The 26,041-nt window shown below is 42.0% G+C and overlaps 1 protein-coding gene and 1 long non-coding RNA gene across 6 annotated transcripts; one reads left to right on the top strand and one right to left on the bottom strand.

Moving 5' to 3' along the window:
- The first annotated feature begins 1,177 nt into the window (after positions 1–1,177).
- On the top strand, positions 1,178–15,154 carry LOC148053075 (uncharacterized). 2 transcript variants are annotated; one of them, XR_015708185.1, is made up of 5 exons: positions 1,178–1,243; positions 4,450–4,634; positions 5,271–5,401; positions 7,600–7,675; positions 8,714–15,154. It is a non-coding gene; the product is annotated as an uncharacterized LOC148053075 (long non-coding RNA). The 2 variants fall into 2 exon arrangements; XR_015708186.1 differs by lacking the exons at positions 1,178–1,243; positions 4,450–4,634; positions 5,271–5,401 and adding an exon at positions 6,105–6,221.
- A 147-nt stretch (positions 15,155–15,301) lies between these two features.
- FAM161A (FAM161 centrosomal protein A) lies at positions 15,302–25,784 on the bottom strand. 4 transcript variants are annotated; one of them, XM_087774514.1, is made up of 7 exons: positions 25,590–25,784; positions 24,238–24,485; positions 22,629–23,804; positions 22,046–22,213; positions 19,035–19,134; positions 17,845–17,999; positions 15,302–17,232 (listed from the first exon to the last, which is right to left on the bottom strand). In XM_087774514.1, the coding sequence occupies exons 1-7, from the start codon at positions 25,647–25,649 to the stop codon at positions 16,776–16,778; spliced, it is 2,364 nt and encodes a 787-aa protein (XP_087630640.1). In that variant the 5' UTR covers positions 25,650–25,784; the 3' UTR covers positions 15,302–16,775. The 4 variants fall into 4 exon arrangements, with proteins under 4 accessions (XP_087630640.1, XP_087630641.1, XP_087630642.1 ...); XM_087774515.1 differs by lacking the exon at positions 25,590–25,784 and adding an exon at positions 24,852–25,543; XM_087774516.1 differs by lacking the exon at positions 22,046–22,213.
- Positions 25,785–26,041: the final 257 nt, after the last annotated feature.

Genomic DNA, 26,041 nt, shown 5'->3' on the forward strand with positions numbered 1-26,041 from the left:
TTTCAAACTGCTATTTATGACTTTTACCGGTACAAACTGAAATTTATAAGAGCTTTATAAGATCAAGGTAGATTTGAGGCTGTTTGTTACTCATGAGGAACAAGACTGTGTAAAAAAAATTAACTCAATTCTGTTTGTGCGTCTTAATTATATTTTGATCCTATGGGCCATCTTCATCTATTACAAAAATTCTAGTGTTTCCCTCATCTTCTCTTCAAAAATATTGAGTTATTTTTGCTTTTTGCCTTTATACCTGTCATCTGATGTGGAAGATGCTGATTTTTCTGGAAATGAGAACAGTTGATAGAGGGACTAGCAGGCAGAGAAGGGAGAAGGAAAGAGGAAGGCCTGTACTTTGAACTCTATTTTCTGTGCAGGCTGGTTTCAGGAGACCTTTGGCCATGTCCTCTAATGCCTTTTGCATTACATGGGCATTTGCACTTATGTGGCTCTAAGTGCAAATTTGAACATTTTTGTTGCCTAGAGGGGGGAATTCACTCCCTGCCTTGTGGACTTTTTTCCCCATTAGACTTAATTACATATTTTTTTCCAGAATTCAGAAGGGATACTCATAGTGCAACGGTGCAGGGATCGTTTCAAGGGCGTGCTGAAATGAGTTGCACCCACACCTACTTCTGGGTGCACCTACTTCTTCAGATGTTGCTGGAAGGTTAGGAAAGTGGGAGAGGTGTTTTCAAAAACATATAGGGGATTGCAGACTACAAGCCTTCTAAATGCTTTAAAAACTCTGCCCCTGACTTGTTTCCAATTAAGCTATGGATTTGGTGTATAGATTGTGAATCTATACACCACAGAAGCCATGTAGCTTCCAAGTCTGTTTCCTTATATATAAAAGCAAAAAAAAAAGATTATTGTTTTTTCTCTGTTAACCTGTGAATGCGTCTTTAGAAAAACAGGTTTACTACATAGATGAATATCTGTAAAATTCAGCGTTTAGAAGTTTTGATAGTAGTAGAGAGAGTAAACTGGAAAACAAATCCGAGTTAGTTGCCCACTTCAAAGATCCCCTCAGAAGGACCCACAGCTGAAGAACGTCAAGGTTCAGACTGTCCAAACTGCAAAGAGGACAGAAGGATCCAGAACAAGTATGAGAGATTCGTTTTGCAGGCCAACAGAGACAAAGAGGCCTTGGAGAAAAGGATTGGGGAACTGGAAGCTGAACTGAAGGGATGCTAATGAGACACCTCCAAACCAAGAGAATGAAGAGGTCTGCTTTCCTAAGGTAAGTCTTCTGCCTTTCAGCTGCGGAGGATTGTGCTTTTCTTTTTAATTTCCTGTGCTTGTTGTCAGTGTACATTAAAGCATGTTTCATGACGGAGGGAATGGCTACATTCAGTTCTATATGGAGTTATTCATCCCTTCTATATGGAGTTATGTCTAGCTCCTGTCTATGACAACCACATCTTTTTAAATTATTTTTGAGACAAGGTGAAGGGATGAGAACTTATGGTATTGATAGTATGGATTATGTCTGGGTATTTTGTTTTGCTTCTTAATGGATACTCTCAAAGAATTACACACAGCTGTTTGTCAATGTTTTCACTTCTTGATGATAGTGGTAACAAACTCATAGTTCATTATTTGTTTGGTCTGCTGCTGAAACTGATTACGTGGAGTAATATCACCAAGCTTGTGTCATGCTGTAAAACCCATCTTAAAACATTTTTCAAGGAATAGGTGAAATGCAAAGTAGATGTTCCTCTGTGGAATGATTGTGTGCTTTTACACCATAAAGAAAATATTTTATCCATAATACCAAGTCAGTCTTTCTGCCTAGTTGGTGCCTGCTTTGTTTGCACTTCTCAAGAAGAGAAAAAGAAGTAGATAACTCTTAAAGCTCAAGCAATTTTTTTCTGCACTGCTGTCGTCTTTCCACATTCTTGTCCTTGAGCTTTCTGCCAGAAGTGGGACCTCCCTCTCACTCTTTGCTGGCACTGCTATCAGCAGATTGCCACCTGCTGGATGCCCTCCACAGTGTCCTTGGTCTGTGCTTGGAGGCGTTACCTGCATCTCCATTAGCAGCTGTGGCAAACCAGAGAGGGGAACTCCCAAGGTTTTTACTTTTGATTAGCTCTTTAGTCCTTGGAACCAGCTGCCCAGTGGTGGCTGGGATGCATCTTTTGGTTGATTTGATCCAAAAGGAATCCCATTTGTGTTTGTTTTGTGACTACTTGGTGATATGAACGACAGAGCAAGACATGGACAATTGGAAGATTTGCATCAAGTGCACCCTGCATCTAAACTGAGATGGTGATGTAGAAGTACCCTTTGATTTGTTTCACCTCTTTTATACGCTTCAAAAACTTGAAGGCCAGTTTAGTGCTGCTGAAGCATGCCTGCAGACTGCCGTGCAGTGGATGGCCTGCAAATATGGAACAGGCTCTGGCAGGAGAGCCTGTGCTGCCAGCGTGTTCAAGGCCTGTCTCGTAAAGACTGCTCCGAGCTCTGAAGGCAGCCAGTCTTCCAGCCCAGTAAGACTCTGCTAACACTGCCAGGGAGATCTGATGCTGACAATCCTGCCTGGGAATTTGTGTATTCTTGCCTCACTGCCTGCCCTAGGGAGAAGCTGGATTTCTGGGAGACAATGAAAATCGCCCCGTCTCTCTCCTAGAATGTCCTAGTGAGTACTTCCGCATGTGCCAGGCCTTTCTGCCCAGTAATCTCATTGAGTATTAGGAATGTGGATGAATATTATTTGCACTTTATGGATGGAGAAGGCAGAAAGCCACTGTCCTGCCACCCACCAGCGGGTCAGAAAGAGAAGACTGAATCCTGTTTTCCTGCTCAATAGATTCTGTGGGTGAGTAATCTCTATACTCGCTACTTCAAGCTTTGCATACCAGCCACCTGCTCATTATACAGGGAATTCATAACTCTCTAACATGTCTGTTCTTTTCCCCATAGCTGTTAGATGCGCTCCTGAGAAGGAAAGAACAAAAGAAGAGAACACTTAAAATCCTAAGACTCTTAATGTCTGGCAGTTAGACAATATTAATTATACATGTATCTGTGTATTTAGAAACTCAATAAAACTCTTTTATTTCTCAATGATTGAGAAGAACAGCTTGTTCTGTAAAAGGCGTTTTCTAACTATAGACAGGTATCAATTCCTTTATTGACTGAATTGATTCCTTCCTCTGCTAATGCATCTGCTATCCTGCACCTCCTGATAAGGTGACTCTGACATATAACTTTACATCTTTGATAGAGGGGTTGAAGAAAACTGTTTTGTTGACAATGCTGTCAGTGTACAGTCACTGCACGTTGGTGCTTTGAAACAACCAGTTGTTTTCATCATCTTAAAAGTTCCCTGGTATCTGTTCACTTAAATAGCACGCCGCTCCATATTCTGTTTTTTCCACGGGCCAAATACATTATGAGAATGAAGGCAGTCTGTCTTGGATATTCACCAATGTTATTTTTGTCTCTGAGCACAAACTTAATTTGTTCAAAAGCTGATGAGCTTTATGTCTTTGTGGTGACCCACACACTAGAATGAACTCCAGGCTCTCCTTGCTAGGAAGCATTTGCCAGAACTGATAATGCCTTTAAGCAGCTGGGAGGAATTCAGGTGAACTCTAGTCTTTCTGTTGCTCCTTAAGGGAGTGGTTTGAGCAAGTGTAAAGTCAGTCTCGGGTTTTTAAACAGAGGCTTACAACTTTTTTATTTTAAAGGAATTCAGGGGTTTGAAGATACTTTTAAATCACCACAGCAGGAAGATCCAGCATCATAGTTTTAAGGTGATACAGGGCATGAGTATACCTCTTGGCCAGAGTATTCCCCTACAGCGCTGGGGAATAGGGAAGTTAGGAAGGAATCGTAACGGGGAGAGAGCAAGAGAGCTAGCGAAGAGCTACAGTCTCCAGTGGCCTGCAGCTGAGAGATGTAGAGGACCCTGGGCATGACACTTTACTGCGTATCTGGAGAAAGATAGGGCTCTCTTGTATTCTGCACAGCTGGAAAAGAGGGGAAGCACTCAGCCTTATGGTACGATGCATGCGGTGTCTGCCAACAGCCGCCGCCTTCAGAATGTATTAGCATTGGACTTGGACAGATCCAGGAATGGGGAAACGTATACATGATTTCATTAATATTGTTGGACTTGCTAAAGAAGAGTTGTACGTGTTGACAAGATAATGCACAGCTTTAATATAGCCAGTTTCTAGAGCTGACCAGGATTCTGGTGTCTTCCTTGTTGGGAAAATGCCCAGCCATAACATTTATTGTCGTTGTTTAAAATGACTCCTGAGGGAGATGTGTGTGAAATCCTGGTGCCTGTTTCAGTCAAAGCACCTACTTCTCTTACCAGGACCTGGCCTTCCACCTCACTTTTTCAAATAAGCGCACAGACTCTTGAGGCTGAGCAGAGAACATTTAAGCTGCTGTTCAAAATGAGCAAGGAGCATGTTGTCTTTTCCCCCTACCCAGGGCAGCTTGTTAATTAAAACGGAGGACTCAAGAGCCTGTCTGGAAGGAACTCAGGATGGAGAGGCGGAGCAAACCCAGAGGACCAACATGAAGTGCAGCAAGCTGGTTTTTGAAATGGAAGAGTTAAAGTCCAAGCTCAAAAGGACAAAGAAAGGGAAAAAGGAAGGATCTTGGTTCTGGAAAAGGTGCTTATCAGAGGAAATGTGGATGTGTTGATGTTTTCTTTCCAGTTCCTATGCTTACTCTGAAGTGTTGTAACTTTTGAACTATATAAAAGAAAGGTGGCTTGTTGCTTTTTTTCCTGTATTCAGGAGAGATGAAAACAGAAGAGGGGGCAGGTCTTGCACCACTGAAGTTGCGTGGGGCACAGGGTTTCCCTTGATGTCCATTGGTAATGAACAGAGAGAGAAACAGCTTTTTAGCTTTGTACAATGAAAAAACAACTAATGTGATCTTTTCGCGTTCCTGTTGCGAAGGAAGCATACACCCTCAATGTGAACTTTGTATTTGCTATGGTGTAGAGAGACACACAACGTTGTTGTTGGTAGTGAAGATGTATTCTTCCTGGCAAAACACTGGGGGAAGCAGTTAAGACATCTTAACGCTTCCATGTTCTCCAGGGCTGTGAGTTTGCAGGTCACAACACTGCTCTGTGACTAAGGGGAGCGGGATAATTTTCTTCCGCTAGCGAGTTAAATCCTAAGAACTGAATTCTTGCAGTTCCTGTAAAGTCAAAGGTAGGGGTCTTGCTGGGAATACGAGTGCTTGGAAATGTGCTGCTGAGTGCTTTTCTGCCACGTATCCCTCTTTTATCAAGCTAGGATCCGGGCGTGATGAGCAGTTGGTTGCTGAACCTGCCCCATTGCAAAATGGACGGCTTTATCTTGAGAGCTGAGATGTTCCAACAAGTCACCTTCACTTTCATAACCTGCAGAGCTCTCCAGTGCTACAGGTATCGTCAGAGCTGTGCTCTAGGGAAACACATCCCTGAAACAGCTGGGTTAACCTCTAGCAAGTCCCTTGAAATCCACGGTGCTGTCCCAGACATACAGTGCAAAGCACAAATTGCTGTAGTATGTTTGTATCAGGGTTTCCTGATTCTAAGTGCAGTGAGACATGGCCTGAAATGAACCATTGTTATAACAATGACAAAAGACGCTGGGGTAAAAATCAAGTTATTTCCTTTGGAAAGAAGAGAGTTCTATTTTTAATTATTTTTTCCTTAATCTTTCTATTTCATTCTACCAGTGTTTACAGTACAGAGTACAATACTTCTTGTTATGATTGTTCTTTGTGTGACTGGGAGACGTGTAGATATTCTGCAGCAAAATGTCTGGGATACAGACTCCAAAGAGCTTGGGCGGCAGGAAGTTCTAAAAAAATCCCACACGGTCCCCTCCCACCCACCCCCCAAAAAAACCCAAACCCAAACAAAACAAAAACCTAAGACTGTCATAGTTCCCATGTGGAAAATTATATCCTTTGGAATGTAGCTTTCCTATTTATTCTGTTAGGATTCTTTTTTTAAAAAGGATACTTTCTTTTTGGAAAATCAGAATTGAGGGTATTGATTTTGATTGCTAAAAGAAAGTCTTTCCTTGGCAATGGTTTTGTTTTTTTTGGTGTTGAATGATCGGCAGGGTTTCTCTTGCAGTCAGTTCTGCTCTTCTGTACAGCCAGTGGACCCAAACAGACCCCTGTGGCCGCAGAGCATCCTGGTCTCCAGGGAGGCTTTCCACGCACACATTAGGCTGGTATTACTGCTGAAAGAGGTGGGTTTTTTTCCTCCTAATTATTCTCACTTCTCCCTTGCGATGGCACAAGCAGCATGGCTGGCAAGGGAAACAGATCAGGAAACTAAACTGAGTGAGAATTTGTAGAAATTTGAAAGGATTAAACTGAATTGAGGAGTGAGGGAAAACAGAAGATCTCTCATTCTGTCTCCTCTCCCCCACCTTTCTGGGGAGCAAGGGTGCGTTTTGGGCAGGGGTTGTTTTCTCCTTTTCTCTAAATTTCCAAGGGTTTTAACCAGTGCTAGAGGGGAGGCTGGACTGCTTTCTTGCATCTCAAAAATTGCTTCATCCAAAGCTTTGTGGCAGGACAATGTGAGCAGGTTGCAGTCCTACTGTAGATGAGATGAGGTACTGTAGATGTTGCAGAAACACAAATATTGTCCCTTCAGTCTCTTTTGTGGGTACTAAGGCTGCATCCAGATGAGGAATTCCGGGGCATGCTGGTATAGCACTGTGTACCTTCTGTGGCTACTGGCAAAACTGCATTTTGCACTACTCTAGTTAAAAACAAACAAACACCAAAAAAAACCCCAAACAAAACCAACCACAAAACCAAAAGTTATAACCAAATATGTCTTCTAGCAACACAGTGTTGCTGGTGAAAAAGTTGTTTCTGTGTGCACAGTTATGTGAGCAACAGATCCTATTTTGGCCCACGCCTCCCAGCTGATCTATGTATAAGGAAGAAGTCTGGAATGAACACCCAAGGTGGGATTTTCAAAATGACTGTAAAAAGTGCCTGTGCTAGGCTTATATCAGAAGTCTGGGAAAAACAATAGTCCGATCCCTCAGCGTATTTGAGAAGTGATTTTTGTGCAGTAAACAAAAAATAAGAAACACACGCTTGGGATGTCCTTGTGTGCTATGGCTGACAAATTAACAGCTTGTATTGTTGTTTACTTCCCCTGCCTTTACTAGCAGTCATCTGATCTTCCCTCCCCTTGTGCTTGCACTGATGCTCACCAAAATGGCTGGAAAGGGCTTTTGTTGTGGCACGGAGTGTTTTGCTGAGATTATTTCTATTATTTTAGCAAGTTGAATAGGCTTACTGGGTGCTCAGAAGGACTTTTCGATCTGGACTTTACAAGCCTTGGACCCCGTTCAATAGTAAGTGGCCAGGAGAGAGGAAAAGGACTGCTCCCTTTCGCCTGAAGCAAACTTTTAATTCATTTCAAACTCTTTTGTGAAACCACAGGTTGGTTTAAAAAAAAAAAAAATAAATTCACAAGTACTTTATCAAGTGTCCTGCTGCCTTAGCCCTTTGTTCTCATTTATGGGAAGTGAATGGTATCCACAGGCATGTATGCACAAATAACAAATAATTCATCAAGTTATGATCATTTCCATTATTTTACAGGATGCCTGCCTGAAGGAAATAGCAGAGCTGAAGGACTGTATTGAACGGGTCATGTATGAAAGGGACACTCGTGGTGGTGAGTTAGGTTGGAATACAACTCACAGCAGAAAAGGGAAGCATATTTTCAGCATCTCTGTGCTGCTTAGATAACGTATTTTACTGAAGTTTTGATAAAAGTGTTAGTAAAAAAAAAAAAATCATCTTATCACATCATGGAAACTGTTACCTGCAAGGTGATTTACAAATGTAGATGAAAAATTCTGCTGTGCAGCTTCTTTGGATTGTTTTGCCGTCTCTTTTGAGAAACCATTAGGAATCGCACCTACAGGTTAATTGCCGTGAAGACAGACTTGGCTCTTTTTTCCTAACACTTGGCCCTTCCAGAATGTTTTCTGCCTGAGGAATTCAAAGCTTTTTTGCAGGTATTGTAGGAGTTTTCTGTGTCAAGACACAGGCCTTGTGAGAACGGTGTGGAAAGTGCTCTGTAGGCTGCCTGCTGGAAGGCCCTCGGTGTACCTGGACATTCCCCACTTGGCTTTCCTGCCCTTCAGCTGCCAGCCATAGCAGGGGATGGAAATTCCTTTGGGATGTGGCAACTCTGTCCTGGAGAGAGGAGTTATGCAGGGAATTATTTCACAGAAACATCTTCCAGGCTGGATTTTCTTTTCATTTCACGTTAAACTGAGTGCATCTCACACGTAAACCAAGCTAAGCTCAGCTGTGTGGCCTAAAATGGAGTTTGGCCTGCATTTTAGAGTTGCTGGCTCTGCATGAGGCTGAGGAGGGCAGACGGTAGACTTTGGCATTGTACTGTCTGTGAGGTGTCCAAAAGAGAACTAGCTGTTGAATAAAACTGAGCAACTTTTTCCTAGTTACTCTCTATACCCAGTTGAATATTACCCAGTATATTTACTGCCTCGCCAATGCTAAATGTGTCAATGACTGTGGTATTCGCCAGCTAATCCCACTGGGAAATAACGGTGTCTCCAGCCAGTGCAAAGTGGCATAATTGTGCAATATCCCTGTGCTGTGTAAGTAACTTCAGAAACAGAACAAGCTTGGTGGATAGTGTTTTCTTTAATGTGTCACTGTATTAGCACCTCTATTTTGATAGATAAGCACAGAGAACAGTTTGCTTCTGAAGAAGGTGGAAGAGCTACAGAAAGCCCTTGAGAGAGTCTCCCTTGTGTAGCCTGGCCTCAGCCGTTCATGACAACGCAGCGAGCTTACCAGGTTACCAGCTTCCCAGCAGGGACCAGTGGATGTTGGGGCAGGTACGCAAATGGTAGAGGCATCGTTGCCTGCGTTCAGAAACATGTACAATCCCTGAGAGAGCTTCATTCTTCCCCAGACTCAAACCTGATGGCATGTGCTTGGTAATTATTGGCTTCTGAAAGGAGCAGTGCAACTTGACTGCTTCTGTTTTAATCCGCGTCATTATTTTATGCGTGCACTTAATTATCCAGTGAGGAATGGGTGTATGCAATAGCTCTCGCTATTGTGATCAATGAGGAAAGTCTAGCTACTCCTTTCAGAAGCTGCTCAGCCCCATGACTGAAGTTGCATGGCTGGTTTGAAGCTGAAGGCTATTTCTGGGCAACTTCGAGCTGCCTTTTAGTGGGAAAGGGAGGAAAGGGAACTGTGTGAACAGGAGGGCCTGCGTGCTACAAGGGTAGCATGCTCAGGGTTAGAAACAAGCTGGAGCAGGCGAACAGGTACCCAGCCAGCTACACGAGGAGAGTTAAACTCAGCCTCGGCTTGCTAGGCCTGAAATGAGCATTAACAGAGTATGAGGAGAAGGAAGGTTTCATCTGGGAATAAACCATGAATCTAGTTAACAAGCAAGGGATATGGGAAATTCTTACTGAGGAAGTGAAATGGAGAGGGCTTTGCAGCAAGTAATAGTTCCTTCTGGTCTTCAAAGTGGGCAATTCTGCAGATTTATTTTCTGATTTTTATTTTAAGTCTTAATTGCTTAGTATCTCAGCTCTGACATTCACGTGCTTCTGGTCTGACTGCCTCAGGCAGTATCGGAGTTTTGCAATATCATAAACTTTATGAACCCATTGATAGGCGTTTCTTAATAATGGATATTTTGCAGTGGCATTGATAAGCAGGCCCTTTGTGTCATCAGACTAGCCTTAGCACTTTGTGCTGAGATTCTGCTGCATAATATCTGGAGTTGCTTTTTTTCTTAGAAAACTCTGAGTTCAGAACCCCAAATTGGTCGTCGTCAAGGAACGTGTTAACTCACACCTAGCTGTTTGTGTGGCCCCTTCAGTATTGGATCCGAGAGCTCACTGCTTGACTAGCTGTGACGGTGCCCTTGGCAATTCCAGTACCTTCAGGGATAAAGGTGTTACTGGACTGAGCTCCCCAGAGCAGAACGTAATCAGAATGAGACATACACATTAACAGCTGTAAGAGCTGATTTTTCTTTGTTTGCTTTTACTACTTATTACAAGTGTAACTTGTGTATCTTTTATCCATTTTAGAAAATGTCGGATGGCAAGAAATGTGCATGAAAAAGTATAGCAAGTTAACAGAAGCCCTTCATGAGAACCATGTACATCTCTAAGCGTGGAAGGCTATGTTTGAAAACAGAGTGATCATCTGAATAATGTGGTAACGGGATGGTTTGTAGCAATTAATTATGCTGGCAACTGGAATTCCCTAGCTGTGTTAGTAGTGTGGTTATTTATTGTTAATTGGTAACCTGCTTAATCTTACTAACCTTCTTATTGTTAACCTGCCTAACTATTGTTAGTAATCGGCTTATTGTCAGTAAGCCCTAACTATTAGTAGCAGGTTTTGAGCTGCGCAAATGCAAATATGCTCGCTTTTAGTCCTGCTGACAACTGGCTTCCACGGTACCATTTGTGTTCATGAAATTAAACGTGGTCTCATTTACAATCTTAATTATCAGAAAATAACAGTATTTCTTGCCTGTAAACATCTCTCTTCTCTGTACTACAGCCACTTAAGCATGTGGGGGATTTTCTTGCGTGGCTAATCCTGGGATGCGGTTCTGCCAGACATTGATCATAACTGGCCAGCGCTGGAAGGGTGAATTCCTGCTTGTCCCCTTCATCTCCTAGCCAAAAGGAGGGGGGGAGGTTAGGCTATTTCACTAATTTGACTCTATGAAAGGGTCTGAAAAACGTGGAGGAAAAGAAAGGATGGGGGGGACAGAGCTTGTGCTCTTTGGGTACAAGCGAGCTGTTTTATGTGCTCAGCTGTCTATGAAAGGATTTACTCCGTAAGTAAACATGAGGTACTTCCTCTGAAGTATGCAGAGATGCCCAATCAGACAGTTGGGGATTTATTTCTGTTTGTGCACGCTTAGCACAGTGGAAGCCTCTTAATGCTGTTATTCCTTAATAAAAAATTAATATCTAACGCAGTATACCAGGTCCTACAGCTTTCTTGTATCTTGTATCTGTTTCTTGTTTGCCTTACTCATGTGACCCCTGATTTCTCTGCTTCTCCATCTGACTGCTAGGTTTTTTAGTATATGGTAGGGACGGGAATTTTTCTGATACTATTGTAAGTCGCAGTTCTGATCTGGCATTCCTCAAATATCTGAAATTCCTATTGAAGAAAGAAGCAATTTTGAGTTTTGCTGGAGTATGCAAGGGCTTTTTTTTTTCTTCCTGAAGCCAAGTAATTATCAAATACTATACAACCAGAGATGTAAGACTGAAATTCCACTGAAGGGTGAGGAGGACAAACTTCAAACCGTTTCTAATTTTATCTGCATGTTAATGTTTGTAAGCATGCAGCTGCTGTATCTTGTAATAATGGACTAGTTAGTATTCCTGGTCAAATGTATTCTGCATACAAAACTGATGTTTGACTTAAATTTGCAGGCAACTGTATAGACATACTTTTAGAAATAATTTTTAATATATATTTTGATCTTTAGAGTGCCTATTATCTGCTAAGCTCAGGCAAATATTTTGCTTTCTGCCATTCCAGAAGCCTGAGGATTCTAAATGAGACTATAATTAAATAATTTCAAAATAGTGATTAGACTTTAAACATTTTCTTGAAGAAGTCGAACTCTTTTGTTATTCTCTGCATTTGGAGCAGCTGTAAAAGGTTAATGATGTAATTTTTTCCTCAAAGGAAAAGAGAAGGTAACCTCCTGCTTGATGCTATGGTAATTATGTACATGAGAAGATGGTTTCTAGAGGAAGCGGTATCGTATATACAAAGAATGTTTGAGAAATGCAGGTAAATTTGGAAGGCAAACCAAAAGATAGAAACACCACCTGAAGAGGGGTGGTGGTCTGCCCAAAGCTCAAGATGATGTATAACCATCCGCAGCAGCAACTCTTCTTGCTCCCATAGCCTCGCTGGAGTCCAGCTGCGTATCGTGCTTTTGGAGCCTGTTTTTCAAAGTTGGACGCTTTGTTTTTAGAGGAAGCGTTTGGGTGGCACTTTTATTTTAGCTTTCAAAATTGTGATTGCCTTCCCTGAGAACAATACCCCAATGTTGCATTGCAACCAGAAAAAGCATGGTATCTAAAACTTCTGGCTTCTTACTTCAAAACATAGAAATATATATATAGTTATATATAGAGTTAGAAATATATATAAATAGGCTTTATGTACAACCTGTCAATATTAACATTTTAGGACTGTATTCAGTGCAAGTTAGATGGGGGTGGGTGCTGAACAGTCACATGGGGCACTGCATCTGGCTGTAACTTAAAGTAGTTTATATTTCTCTGTGGGTCTTGTACTTCTATTTGGTTTACTTGGCAGTGATATTCCTTTTCCTGTGGAATTTGCTACTGCTAAACATACCATTTCTGATGTCTCTAAACTCTGGCTCACCAGATATTACAGCCTTTCCATAGCAACTGCACTGCCTGCGAGCACTGAACTTCCAGAATCTGTATCCCTTTCCTGGGAGCATATCCCCTACAAATGATATACACTCGCAAGCGAGTGCGTTGCAGCCAAGCGATAATGCCGACCCTTCAGACGGCCTGGAACACCAGCCTCCTCCAGCGTGGTGGATATGGTTACAGGTTAGCTCAGTGGGAACCTGTGGCAGATGGGAGCAGATACGCGGGGCAGGGAGGGAAAAGCTTCGTCCAGAATTTCCAACTGAGGCTATTGCTCACATTCAGTACCATGAGAATCGCTTATAAACCCAGAATGGGATCTGTAGGGATTGTGGACTTGAAAGTACCGTTCTTCCAATCCTGCTGGAAATATTATGCCTGCCACATCCTTTGATTCCATCACCTTTTTTTATGATCGCATTTTGTGGTACAGTATCTGTTGCTCAACCGGTCATCTGGGTCTTTCTCCTTATGACTTCAGGTGATGAATTCCCATTACAGAAATGTTATTCTTGCACTTCAAAATTATTCTTTAATACTACAGTCTACATGCAAAGCTATCCTCCTCTTCCCGTGTGGTATTTTTAATCCTTTTTCCGGATACACCTTTCTCATTTTCTTTGCAAATTTTTGAATGTTTCTACTTTTGTGCTGTGTCTGTTAATTAAAATATTACAGACAGAATATTCAATAATCTGTGAGAAACTTTTCTATCCATCTCCCTCCTGCTAGGTAGCTTCCCTGAAAGCATAACTCATCATCATTTCTCCTTTAACGAGCTTCTTACCTTAAAATGCTTCTATTCTATCATCTTTTGTGAATCAAATGACTTTTTTCCTCCATGTTAATTGCATCAAAATGTTTTGAATTCTGACGAAGTACTACATATTCTATTTACCTTTCTATGGTACTACTCTGCATCTTGGTAGTTTACCAAAGTCTTTCACCTGGATTTGGATTTTCATGTTGAAGTTATTGGTTTTTTCTTTAAATATAGTCATTTTCGTTTTGGTGCTGTCATCCTAGTAGTTTCTTCCTGTTTTGTCTACATTTAAAATCATCCTCCTTGCCAAAAAAAAAAAAAGGGTCAAAGAATGACTTGGTTTTTAGGCCAGCCTATTGTTCACCTCACGACAGCGTGGTGTACATGCCTCACTCTTTGTTTGAAGAATATTTCAGTGCTGCACTTTGCTTCATGAGGTTTAATTCATCCTGACCTGTCTCCTTTTTGTTCTGTCATCTGTGATTTTTCTTTGGTACTTCTTTCCTCCTTAATTCCTTGTTGGAATGCTTATCCCTTTCTTGTTTGTAATGCAATTTCTGAACAGTTTTTTTGACTTAAATTTCATTATTCTTCCACTTTGAAAACGTGTGCTGCTCAAAGTGGTTTCCAGAAATGGTTCCTTTAATATCTCAAAGTTCAATCTCTCATATCTTTTTCCAAATTAAAGCATCCTAGTATGTATTGTTGTATGAACACCAAGCTACCTTCTTGTCATATGAAAACCATTCTTTATCTTTGATCATTCTTGTTGCCTTCTTCCAGTTACATAATAAATCCCTTTTAAGATGGGACAACCAGGACTGCATGCAGTATTCAAGATGGAATTGCTTTTTTTCAGGGTATGGTATTGTGTAGTTTAGAAATACTTTTTAGCTTTATAATGCATTTATTTGCACTTATTAAAACTGAACGATATCTGTTCTTCTATCATTCAGTGTCCTAAGATCCTTTGGCGTGTTCTTTGCAGTCAGATTTATTTTTTTCACAGCATTGAATAACTCCGTGGCCTCAGCAAACTCTTTGGAATGGATACTGCAGATCCTTCTGAGCATGCTGAACAGTTTGAATCTCTCTGAATGTCTGCCAATAACTGCATTTATACTGTGAAAGTTGGCCTTTTCTTCCCTGAACTTTTAATTGGTTACTAATTCATTAAGACCTTTATTCTCCTACAATAAGGTTGGTTTCTTTAAGATCCTTTGATAGCAAATTGTCAAATGCTTGTTGAAAATCTAGGCAAACCATAGGAACTGGATCCCCTCAGTCCACATGATTCTGCTTGACTTTTTCAGAGATTCTAAAAAAGTTGAGGCATAACTTCCAAAAGCTTTACTAACTCTTCCTTGTTATATCACATTTATCTGTGTTCATTAATTCTGTTCTTATTAAGGTTAATATAGTAAAAATTCAGTGAAAACCTCAATTTAAGTTATACACAGGTCCCCAACTCCTTCTAAAACCTAAAAAACCCCCATTGTTTTTGCTACCTCCTTCCAGTTCAAAGGAGTTTTAGTAATACTTTTAGTCTTTATCTTAGTAGTTCAACAATTATTATATATTTATGTTCTTTTAGAACACTTAGTTGAGTACTATCAGATCTTAAAACGAGATTTTTTTTCTGATTTGAAACCTCTTCAAAATAATCTTTGAGAAAACCATAACTTAGAGCTGCTCTGCCTTCTTTCAAAAAACCTGATTTACTAAAGAGACAAATATGAGTAATATGTGCCTACGAATTCAATAACATACTGTACAGCTCTTCAGAATTACAGAATACTGACAAGCACAAGCAAACCAACCTCGAGTTTGTATTGGGGGGTTGTCAGGTATAACTGGAGATTGTAAACTGTGGTTTTTGCTTGTGAAGTAATGAATGTTTTTTTTCATGTATGACATATATACAATGGATAGTTTAAGTAAAAAGTAAGTTTCAAATTCATATTAGTTATGCTCACACTTTAAAAATAAATAAAAGCAATAATGATAAAAATCTTCCAAACATTGTTACACAGTTTCTCAAAGTCAGGAGGAAGAAATCATACCAGATGTAGTGCTCTTGCTGGAGTGTGGAAGAAAATAATTAAAAAAATTTATTTTTTAATAAAAAAAATAAAAATAGTCATTAGAGATGTTTTTGCAAACCTGGTAGTTTTAACAAATGCATTTACTGTTCAATGAATGTGTTTTGAGCACCTGTGCAATGCTGCATTATACTCTGTCCTGACAAAGCTTGTTTGTGGTCTGGTATTATGTGCAATGTTGCATATGACAGGTTAGCAAGGAAGTTAGTAATAGACAGTGCTGTGGATACAAAGAAGAAAAAAACAAACAAACAAACCCAAAACCTTCCATTTGTATTCTTTGTTGTGTAGAAGCTGAAGTCCTGAGTAGCAAGTGTGTAAGAAAAGGTACTAGAGCACTTCTTTCCATACTTTCATGCAGCTAGAGTTGCTGGGCTGCATTTTTATCTGATGTAATAAGATTCTGTCTTTACAGTGTGTGTTTACTGTCTCAATAAAGAAATTTGAAGATTAATGTCAGCATTTGTTATTTTGAAGAATGATTTTACATGATCGTGGGAAGAGCTCTTCAAAACAACATGGAGTTGAAAGAACAGTTTTGGGGCTTGGACAGTCTGTAACACAAGATCTGCAGCATAACATATTATTCTACTGACTTACTTGTCTACCTTACTTGTCTGTAAGTGTTAAAAATCTCTGTGAAAGTGTAAGTGGCTCCTCTCAGTGTATTCTAGGCATTTTTTCCCGTCTAGGGAGAGCAAATGCAATACCGTTAATATTTTAGTTGGACAATGTAGTTGAATTGATATAACAGCTTGTTTCCTCTGAAAGCAGTAATCTTTTCTGGCCCTCGCACTCATCTGGCCCATCACTGAGCCAATTCAGCTCACTTAAGTGGGTAAAGATGAACCTCGTGGGAAGAGGAGGGAAGGCTTGAACAGATTAATTTGGCCATACTGTCTAACTGCACAACAAGCTGCCTTCCTAGCAGCTGCTCTGCTAAAAACACTCAGAGGTCTTGCACAACAAACCCTTGTCTATTTATTGCCATCCTAGAAGCTGTTGCAGAACCAGACCCCAGAAGTACTGAAGCATTTGAGACTGGGAGGCACTGATAATGGCAAACGACTACTCCAAAATCTCATCTGGTTTTGCCAGCACGTAGAAACAGCTGGACATAAGACCTCAGTACTTACCAACGCAGCGTGCAAGTCGTTATTATTAAACAGTGGTTGCAGTTCATTTTCTACACAGAGGTGCGCTAATGTTACAGAAGACTAGAATAAAGAAGATTAATATTAAAAGTAAATTATTTTCTTGGTGGAAATTAGTAACTTGATCTTCCTTACTGGAAAATAGACAAAATTTCTGTGCTGGAAAGACTGTTAAGCAAAGAGGTTTAAATTCACAGAATTTTGTATCAGTAGCAAAGTGCCAAGTTTTTCTTTGGTGTCTATTTCGCTGCCAGCAATGAAATAGGTTCCTGAGCCCCAGGCCATCCTGTTTGCCTTCCTTTCAGTCAGCTTCATCATCGCTGGGTTTCTCTTCCGAATCATCATTTTCATATTCCTCATCCTCGTATCTGAAGGCACCCTCGGCTTCAGGGTCAGACTGACCTTCCTCTTCACGCTCATGGGACTGGTCAGACCGAGAGCTGGATCTTGACTGATCACTGTCCTCCTCCTGGGAACGGCCAAGCGACAGGACTGCTTTTACTTCCTCCTCCTCTTCATGGTGCTGGTCTGAGGGGGGACTGGACCCAGCCTCCTCTGCGTGGCAAGGCTGATGAGTGTAAGGGCTGGCTCTTGCCTCTTCCTCATCCTCACTGGACTGGCCATCCCGGGTGGAGGTTTTGACACCTTTTCTCCTCTCTCCCTCCTCTTCCTCCTCCTCACAGGACTGCTCAGACCAAGGCCTGCTGTCAGCTGCTTCCTCAAAGGATTCCCTTTCTTTCATTTTATCCTTCATGACTCTGAAAAGACAATTTGCACGTGTGATTTTATTTTCAGGTAAGATGCTTTCCAGTAGGTTTTAAACTACGTTCTGGTCGTTTGTACTAGGACAAATCCTGGTAGACGTGGAACTGGGGAGGGAAAAAGGAAGGGGCGACACTAGAGTCTCCTTTTAGGCTAGAAAGTAACTCAAAAGTATTGCTTATATATTTCAATTTTTTTATTCCTGCTTCCTTTTAAATCATAACACCTAATGGATATTGAAAAGTATTTTTATAAGGCTTATTTTAAAATTTCAGTAAAGGTAATGCAGAAGGAAGTGACTTACTAGCAACCTGCCAGAATTTTTGGTGAAAGGAACAAATAAAAAAATGTTTTTCTTCATTTTTCTTTGAAGTGTGTTACGTAACATATCCAGGGGTCTCCTCTGTTTTATGAAATAATAGTTAATTCAGGAAAAACGATAAGAAATACATACTAATGCTAACATTAGTGAAGCTAACTGCATAGTCAAATATTTACCTGGGAAATACTACAAATAATTAAAAAAAACCCCCACACCTACACATCAAAAATTACTTTCTAATTACTAGGTATGTAGTGGCACAAAAAAAGCCTTCAGTAATCTCTACCTTTCTCTGGCATCAGTGGAGTTATTAAAATCTTCAGCACTGGAGCATTGTAGCAATTTAGTTGTTTGTCCTTTCTTTGAAACCAACTCTGGGCATACCCCCAGTGCTCTCAATCTGTTAGTATAATGCTTTTCTGCAGCTATTCTGGCATTTTTCTGTAGGAAAACCACAATTGTTATATGTTATCTAAATGCATTAAATGCCTGTCTTTTGATACTTTTATTTATATTAATACTCTGTCTCATTAGTTGCATCTGACAAGTTGAACGATTACTCAGTGCAGGCAAGAATGGCAAAACAACACTTGAAAACTTACACCAGATTTTCCTTTTCTGTAGTAGTTTAAATCTGCTTTGCTCCCTGTGCCCACTGGCTAACGAAGAGCTATATATTCTGTATATAATTACTGAGGGAGGAGGGGGAAGATGTGGACGTGTAGAAAATCAGATGTAGTCTTCCTAGGGCTTCTCCCTTATCCCCTCTCCTCCTCCTCCTCCTCCTCTGTCTTCCCTCTCTGGGACCTGCTGACCTAGAAAAAGTAGTATTGATTCACCTTCTTACAGTGCTGTTTAACAAATTACATAGATGTGTATCTCTGCCTCTGAAACCGAGGGTGTAAATTCTGTTCCTCCAGGTCTGAGTGAGGAGGACTTGTCCTCCGATCTACGCAGATGGTCCTGCCCCGCAGCGATGGCAGACCAGGACACCTGCGCAGACAGAAGGGACGGGGGAACCGGTGATCTATGACTTGCTGCCTCTCTGGGGTTTGGAAACAGGTCAGGGACCACGCTACCAGCACAGGGTTATACTGAAATAGAGAGATGAAAATACTGCATCTGAGCTTTCAAGTAGATACTAAGAATACTCAGATTTTCTTATCCCTTCTTTCCCAACTTAAACCTTCCACATTTCTGCGGTAAATTTTTGTTGTGTTTTGAGTTACTCATTATAACTGAATTGGACAACATGTTGAGGACAGCCATCTCGGTTCCCTGTGCAAGCCAGCCATGAATGTTTAGTCACAAAAATTAGTAATATTTATATGGAGATGGGGCAATAGAGATTAAAATGGACAAATACTGCTCTCAAAAGTATTTTTCAAGTATCTTCTGTGTTTGAAACGTCTGACTACAAATGCCTTATGCGGTATTTGAAGATAAGATTAAGAAGCAATACGGAAGCAAGACAACCTGAGTGACTCTTTCAAAAAGCAATGGCCTTTGATTTACTCTTTCTTCCATTTCTTGCAACTCTTGCAAATATTCTTGCATTCTCTGCTTCTCATAATTCCTAAGGGAAACAGAGTACGAGAGAAATTATTATTAATTTATCATACAAGAAGTAATTTTCTACAGGAGCTGAAAGTTAAATTGCTCATAACAAACTAAATATTGTCCTACTTAAAGATACATAAAAGGTAAATTATTTTATGGTGGTTACAGGGTCTGAGGTGTATTGTCTCATTTTCATAGCAATTGCTTGCCTGTAAGTACTGAACAAAACTGTCTCTGAAGTAGTCACTTTGGATACGCAAAGGGGTCGTGGCTAGTGAGGTTAAATTAGGGACTGTTTGGATTCTTAAGTTTTTTTGGATGCTTAGGTTTTTCTAAGTTTGGATACCTAGGTTTTTTAAAATGCTGATTTCATACAGATATCCTAGTTTTTCTAAGCAAAATTAAACGGTTTGAAATGACTGATAAAATCAGAATGTACCATAGGAAATGAATATCATCAAATAAAAATCGGTACTTCAAGGTAAAGTTTGATGATAAGAATCTTGCTATGTTGCCAGTCTGTCTCGCAGGAGGGGTTGGCCGCATGCTGGATCCTAGTACGCTTTTATCCCAGTTGATTTGTCAAGGGCCCAGTCAATATAGCAGGATGATGAAACTGTTGATTCATCAACTGAAACGGTATCCCGGATCACAGCAAGCACTAGGTAATCCACGTAGCACCGGGTTGTAATCCTCCGTGTGTGACAGAGACGCCTCTTTGTGAGGTTGCCTCTGTACGGGGCCAGCTCTAGCATTACGAAGTCAGGCACCTAAGGGCAACTATGAGGGCTAGGGGGCATTTTACACTTCTGTCTCCTCCTGCCTCTCTCCCTTACCATCCCCTGAATTTCTGCGATATAGCTGTGCATGAAGGCAAGTTATTCACCATTTTGAGGGAGGGAACTTCATTGTTGCTACTTGCTTGCTCTCTCAGGCGGCTTTCTACAAACCTAATTATCTGTTAGAAGAGCACTTACATTAATATACCTTATTACCCAGCCTATGCTGAAATAAGCATTATCAAGTTAAGGACTTGTACCAGCCTTAATGCATCAGCACTAGGGAAGTAATCTTGCTTTATAATAGCATAATTTTATGTGCAGACAAGAACGGGGCATGAGTGTTTTACAGTACTCCTGAAATCTGATTAAGCTAAATACTGTAATGTGAAGTCTGCTGTTGAAAGAACTCAAATCAAATCTGTAAGCACACCTACCGTCTCAATTCTCCACCTTGCTACTGTAACGCAAATTGTTTTCTGCTTCTGTCCTAGAGTCAGCAGATCATCTGCCCAAGGACACTTGCATTATGAAGCTCCTGTTATTAACCGTATCTGCTGGTCGTGTTGCAAAAGCAATTGCGCTTCAGCTCTGACTCTTAACAAAACAGAAGGGGCTGCCCTCTTTGACCTGCATCTCTGCTCTCCAGGACCCTGTGCAAGCCCTGCTTCTTCCAGACCACTGCTCCCTCCTAGGTGTGCTTTGGCTTCAGCTGTCTTTGGGGGAGGTGGCAGGCGGGCATAGATGCACGCTGGATAGTCCCTGACCGCCCGCGTGGCCAAGCAAAATGTTTGTTGCAATGCCGCTTCTACCACATCCCGGCTGAGCCGCTGCACTCCATGCTTTCAGCATGTGAGAACACGTGTGCTTCAGTTTCTGCTATGTTTTCTCTTTCTGGTCACAGTGAAGCAACATCGTGAATCACCATTATAAAGTTTGCTGGTGGAACAATGTGCAGTATTGACTTGCAGGTGGTGCTGCAGTATTTTATCACATTTGCTCATGACAGCCCAGAGTTTATTAAGAATAAATCCACAGTTTTCTCCTTTAGCTATAGAGAAAGAAGAGACCCACGTAAAGCAGAAAGAGAACGAGGAAACCTTATTTGTTACCTTTCAACTCGGCCACAGACAGCCCTAGCCTCCACCCTCACTTCAGAAAGATCTCTATCCTGGATCATGTTCTAAACACCTTAAAGCTTAGTATGGTAATTTAAAAGTTGCTAGTCCAAGCTGTGAATCTTGTAATCAGGCGTATCTCATGATCATTCACCCTTGTATCGTTTTGCCCTACTACTGTCAGTTACGGGCAATTTGCCTGGTTACTGGAAATTAGGATTCATAGTCGCTGCCCAAGAATCCTGCCTACACATGAAGCAACAGGGGCAGAGCAGTGCCACCAGGCCAAGACAGATTATAAACCTCACTAAAGACTTGTTCAAACAGGACTGACTTTTTTTTGTTTTTTCCCTAGGATTAAAAAGAACAGGAAGCAGAAATGGTTAAATTAGCCACAAACACAAGGTCAAGCAGCAATTCTGGAGTTAGATCAGCAGCAGAGAGCTGGAGCCATCTGGACTGCTAGTTTCCAGCACACGGAGAAGGCCCTGATGTTTTTCCCCTGTGTACTGCTTTTCTCAGTCCTGTAGAAAGTCTTTGAATTTATATCTTTACTAAAGGTAACTTTGGCTCCCATTCCTCCTAAGCACCAGCAGCTTCCTGGTCAGCTGCTGATACATGTGCTACGTTCAAATAATATTCCTGCTCTAATTTTCCCTCTTAAGCAGGGACCTGCTGGGACAAAGAAGTGAATTGTGAAATGTTCACTACACCGTTCCTTTTCCTTTTCCATTTTTTTTAAACTTTCCCTCTTTACTTGATATGTCAGCTGAGAAAACACAGACGTTTCCTGTTGGCTAATCTACAAATACCATAAGGTGGAACACACAGATCAAAATCGTTAGAACAGGCAACAATTTCCCACTTGAAATACTGAATTTGGCCACTTTTTTTTACTAGCTGCTTGTACAGTGTATAATTTATCAAATGTATAATTATTTAAACTTAGACTATGCTATTTTTTACGTTGTATGTTTAACATACAACGTAGAGTGAGAGGTTCAGGATTCAGGGGAAAGCAACAAAATACCTGAATGTTTTTAATTTGGATTTAGACATCTGAGCTAGGCTCTGATGTGGGTCATTGGCCTCAGCCCGAGTCGTTACAATTTTCTGGAGTTTTTTCGTTCTTTGTTTCTGCTTTGTTCTGTTCCTTTTTTGTTGTTCTTCCAGCTTTCTCTTTTCCTCAAGTGAATTCCTGGGTGGAAAAATAAACTAAGGCTGAATTCATTTTAAATCAAGAGCAAGACTTCAAAGGGAGCTTTGGCAAAGGAGATTCAAAAGAGAAGAACAGGGTGAAAACAGGGTCGGCATAAGAGGACACGAGGTATGTGCCGTATTGAGGGATTCAGGCATCTCCTGGGAAGCGGCAGTCATTTGTCCCGTTTCTATGGGTGTTCTGAGAAAAATGCACTATGTTTCTTTAACAATCATAAACGCTAATTAAGTCCTATATTTAAAATATTTTAAGTTTTCTGTTATAATGAAGCCCTTATATTAATGTATTAAGTCCTAAATTCAGCGCATGGAAGAATTGACTACGTATGTAGAAATACAAAAGAAATCTACTCTTAAAGCATATAGAAAATGTAGAGCATCGCTAAAGTAGTCACCTTATGGCCTGTAGCCGTCGTCTTGTGGATTCTGTGATTTTTGGCGATTTAGATTCTCCAAATCCTGAGAGATGTGCGTTTGCACTCGAATGTCTCATTTGAGGTTTACGTCTTGGAGAGGCATATGGCCAGCGTGTTTCTTTCAACTTTTCTTCGTCCTCTTGAATGTCCTTCAAAATCTTCCCCTTGTTTGAGGGAATATATGGAGTACGAAGATCGAAAGGTTCACAGACTGTGAGGTGTTTCACTTGTTTTTGTTGCAGGAGCCGTTTCTGAAATTTCTGGTGTAGTAGTTCAAAATCTGGAACTTTTGATTTGATCTTGGGTTTATGTTCTCTTTCCTTTGGTTCCATGCACTTGTGTTTCTTCTTTTTACTGGTATCTTTTAAAGCCAGTCTGCTGTTGGGTACAGATGAATTACGTAGCAACTCTTCAGCCCTCATTCGGATCCTGATTTCTCGGTAGAGCTCTTCCTCCTTTAGCTTGTTGTTAACAGCTGGACTATAAACACATTTAGGAACTGGTTTTGCTTTGAACAGTTTTGTTTTCTTCTCAGGTGCAGAAAGGTCCCTTAATTGCATTTTCCGAATTTCATTCCTTTGCTTCTCTCGTTCAATGAATTTGAATGGCTTCTGAGAAGCCAAGAGCTTGAGTTTGCTTCTCTCTTTCACAGACCTCCTGCGTTCTTCGTTTCGTTGCACGATTTCACGGTAGAGCGGAAGGAAGACGGCAGCAGGCACTGGATTGGCTCGGAATTTTTTCTGACACTCTGCTTCTTCCTCTAGTTGCTGCTTCAATAAGTTATTTTCCATTTCAATCTGTGACTTTGATTTGACATTCTGTTCTTTCTTCCTAGCTTCTCTAATAGTCATCTGGAAAGGCTTGGGCACAGTAACTTTTGGTGACCAGGCTTTCTGTTTCTTCCGTATCGTTCTGAAGGCTGGCAAGCTGTGTTTGGTGCGGGAGATGTAGTCTTCCACAGAGAAGCCGTCCCACATTCTTTCAATCCGTTCCTTAGCAAATGCAGATGATCCAGTTTCGCTACCATTTTCTTCAAACGCTATTTCTCTGTCAGACCCATCAGATATACTCGAGCCTACGGGATCACTTAAGTCAGAGTCTGAAAAGGATTTGTGCAAATTTAGAGGCTGATACGAGCTCTTTTCCCAAGTTGGCCTTTAAAAAAGGGAAAAAAAAGTTCTTTAAGTTCTTTAAGATACCACCATTAGAAAAAAAAAAAAATTAACAGCACTTGTGGGGAAGAAGGGGGGGCGGGGAAAGAAGGGAATAAAGAAGCACAGTAGGTACTCGCACCAGATCATGGTTTTAAGTAAGTGCTGATCGTGAACAAGTCAGCACTTCTTAAGGAAAGGCACTGTGCTCTACTGAACAGGTTGTCCGGTCTCTGCTGCACACGCACTTGCAAATCTCGCAGTCCGTTAGCAAGGTGAATAAGCATTTTTATTATTAAAGCTAACTTTTCTGTGATAGATTATCTGCTTATAGGAAATGGGAAAGTAACACTTCCCAGCCCCCAAAACGCCTGCTGTTTTACAGATGTCTGCAAAGCATTTGAGAATCGTCAGATAAAAGGTACCACCAAACTTACCTACAACACACATTAGAAGCAGCCTTTTTCTTGTCCGAGGGTTGTACTCCTTTTAAGTACAGTTTATTCCGATACATACTTTCTAATTTTGCCATGGTCTCCAAGTGGGCGTTCTTCAACTCTTCCAGCTTCAAGTAATATTCTTGATTTGAATCGCACATTTTGGAAAAGTCTATCCACTTGTCAGGGTCTCCGTTTAGAGAGAGGGTCTGCTCTCTGTCGGTATTTGAATCCGGATCAAAACCATCCTAGAAGAGATGTTTGACATTTTCTCTTAGAGGAAAGGGGAACAAGGTTCTTAATACTGCTTTATCCCAATTAAGTCTAACGAATGATACAGTAATAGCAAATAGAGATACCGGTATACAGATGTTAATGAAGAGTTACACGGAATAATCTTATTGCGTAATAATTTCTATCCTAAGGGTCCTGTTTAAAGCATGTAAAATTCCTAAGTCTGTCCCTGTAATCCGTATGTTTATACCAGGAAATATGATCAAAGGACTTGTCAAAAGAAAAAAGCTTCAACTGTGTTGTAAAGTGCAATTTTTGCTTGATTACTACGCAGCTCTAAAAAAGCCTTTATTTGAAAACAAACAAAACCACAACACAACCTTCTCTGCCTCCCATTTCCACAAGCATTCTCAAAGAAGTCCGTGGGTCTCTTGTGTACAAACGTTTACTCCCATTCCCTAACTTTCTGTGAAATGAGAGGGATGCTGCAGTTCCCACACGGTCTGGCAGCTTGCAGCTCTGTGCAGGTAAGCACATTCTTTAAATGTTTTTAAAGCTTACACAAGTCGGAGAAGTTATTAAAGCAGGTTAGTCCGCGTTACAAAGCCTTCCTTTATGTTATTTTTAAGCATCGCGTTTGAAAAAAAAAATCACAGGACTGGTTTCTTTATCCAAAAATCAGAAGTATCCTAATAAGCTTCGCCGTTCCCACGAAAAGTCTTGTTTGTGCTCTGTCAGGTTTTCACTGCAAAGATCTCCAACTCATTTTTCCTGTCGGGTAGCGCCCGAGTGCAACCTGAATTGCACGATCAAAGCAGCAACGTTAAAAACCCGTTGCAGACCGCCCAGCCACGGGCACCGTCCGCCGCCGCCTCAGTCGCCGCCAACGGCCTCCAGCCTCGCCTCTCGGTCCGCAGAAGGAGCCCGGCCGCCGCCTCCCTGGGCCCGGGCCCGGCCGGCTCCGCAGCCTGCGCCTCGCACACGGGGCGTAACGAGCGCGCCCGGGGCTCGGCGGGGCAGAGGCGCTGCCCGCCTCCCCTAACGGCGCTGCCCGCCTCCTGCCCGCCCTCCGCCCCGCTCGGGGGCCCCGCACTCGCCCTCCCCGCCCCCGGCGGTACCTGCGCGGCGGCGGGCGGCGGCCCCGGCTCGCAGCGGAGGCAGGAGGCGGCCGCCTCCATGGCGCCCGCTTCCCCGGCCGGCAAGGACGTCCCGGGGCCCGGGGGAGGCTCCCGCTCCGCCTGGAGGCGGCCCGTGGAGCGGAAGAGGCGGGCGAGGCCCTCGGCCGCCGCCAGCGCTCCTCAGGCAGGGCCCCCGGGCGGGCGAGGGCGCTCCTCAGGCAGGGCCCCCGGGCGGGCGAGGGCGCTCCTCAGGCAGGGCCCCCGGGCGGGCGAGGGCGCTCCTCAGGCAGGGCCCCCGGGCGGGCGAGGGCCCCCGGGCGGGCGAGGGGGGCCCCGGCTGGAGGCTGCCTCCATCCCCCGCCTGCAAGGCTCGCTCCCTGCCGTCTTCCTCCCTCGGCCCGCCGCACCGAGCGGTAGGTAATGGTTTTGCAGGGTTTTAGTTGGAACTTGTA

This window comes from Nipponia nippon, unplaced genomic scaffold, assembly GCF_047370975.1.
Source record: "Nipponia nippon isolate SJK-2023a ecotype South Korea unplaced genomic scaffold, ASM4737097v1 scaffold_4, whole genome shotgun sequence".
NCBI classification, from domain to species: Eukaryota; Metazoa; Chordata; class Aves; order Pelecaniformes; family Threskiornithidae; genus Nipponia; species Nipponia nippon.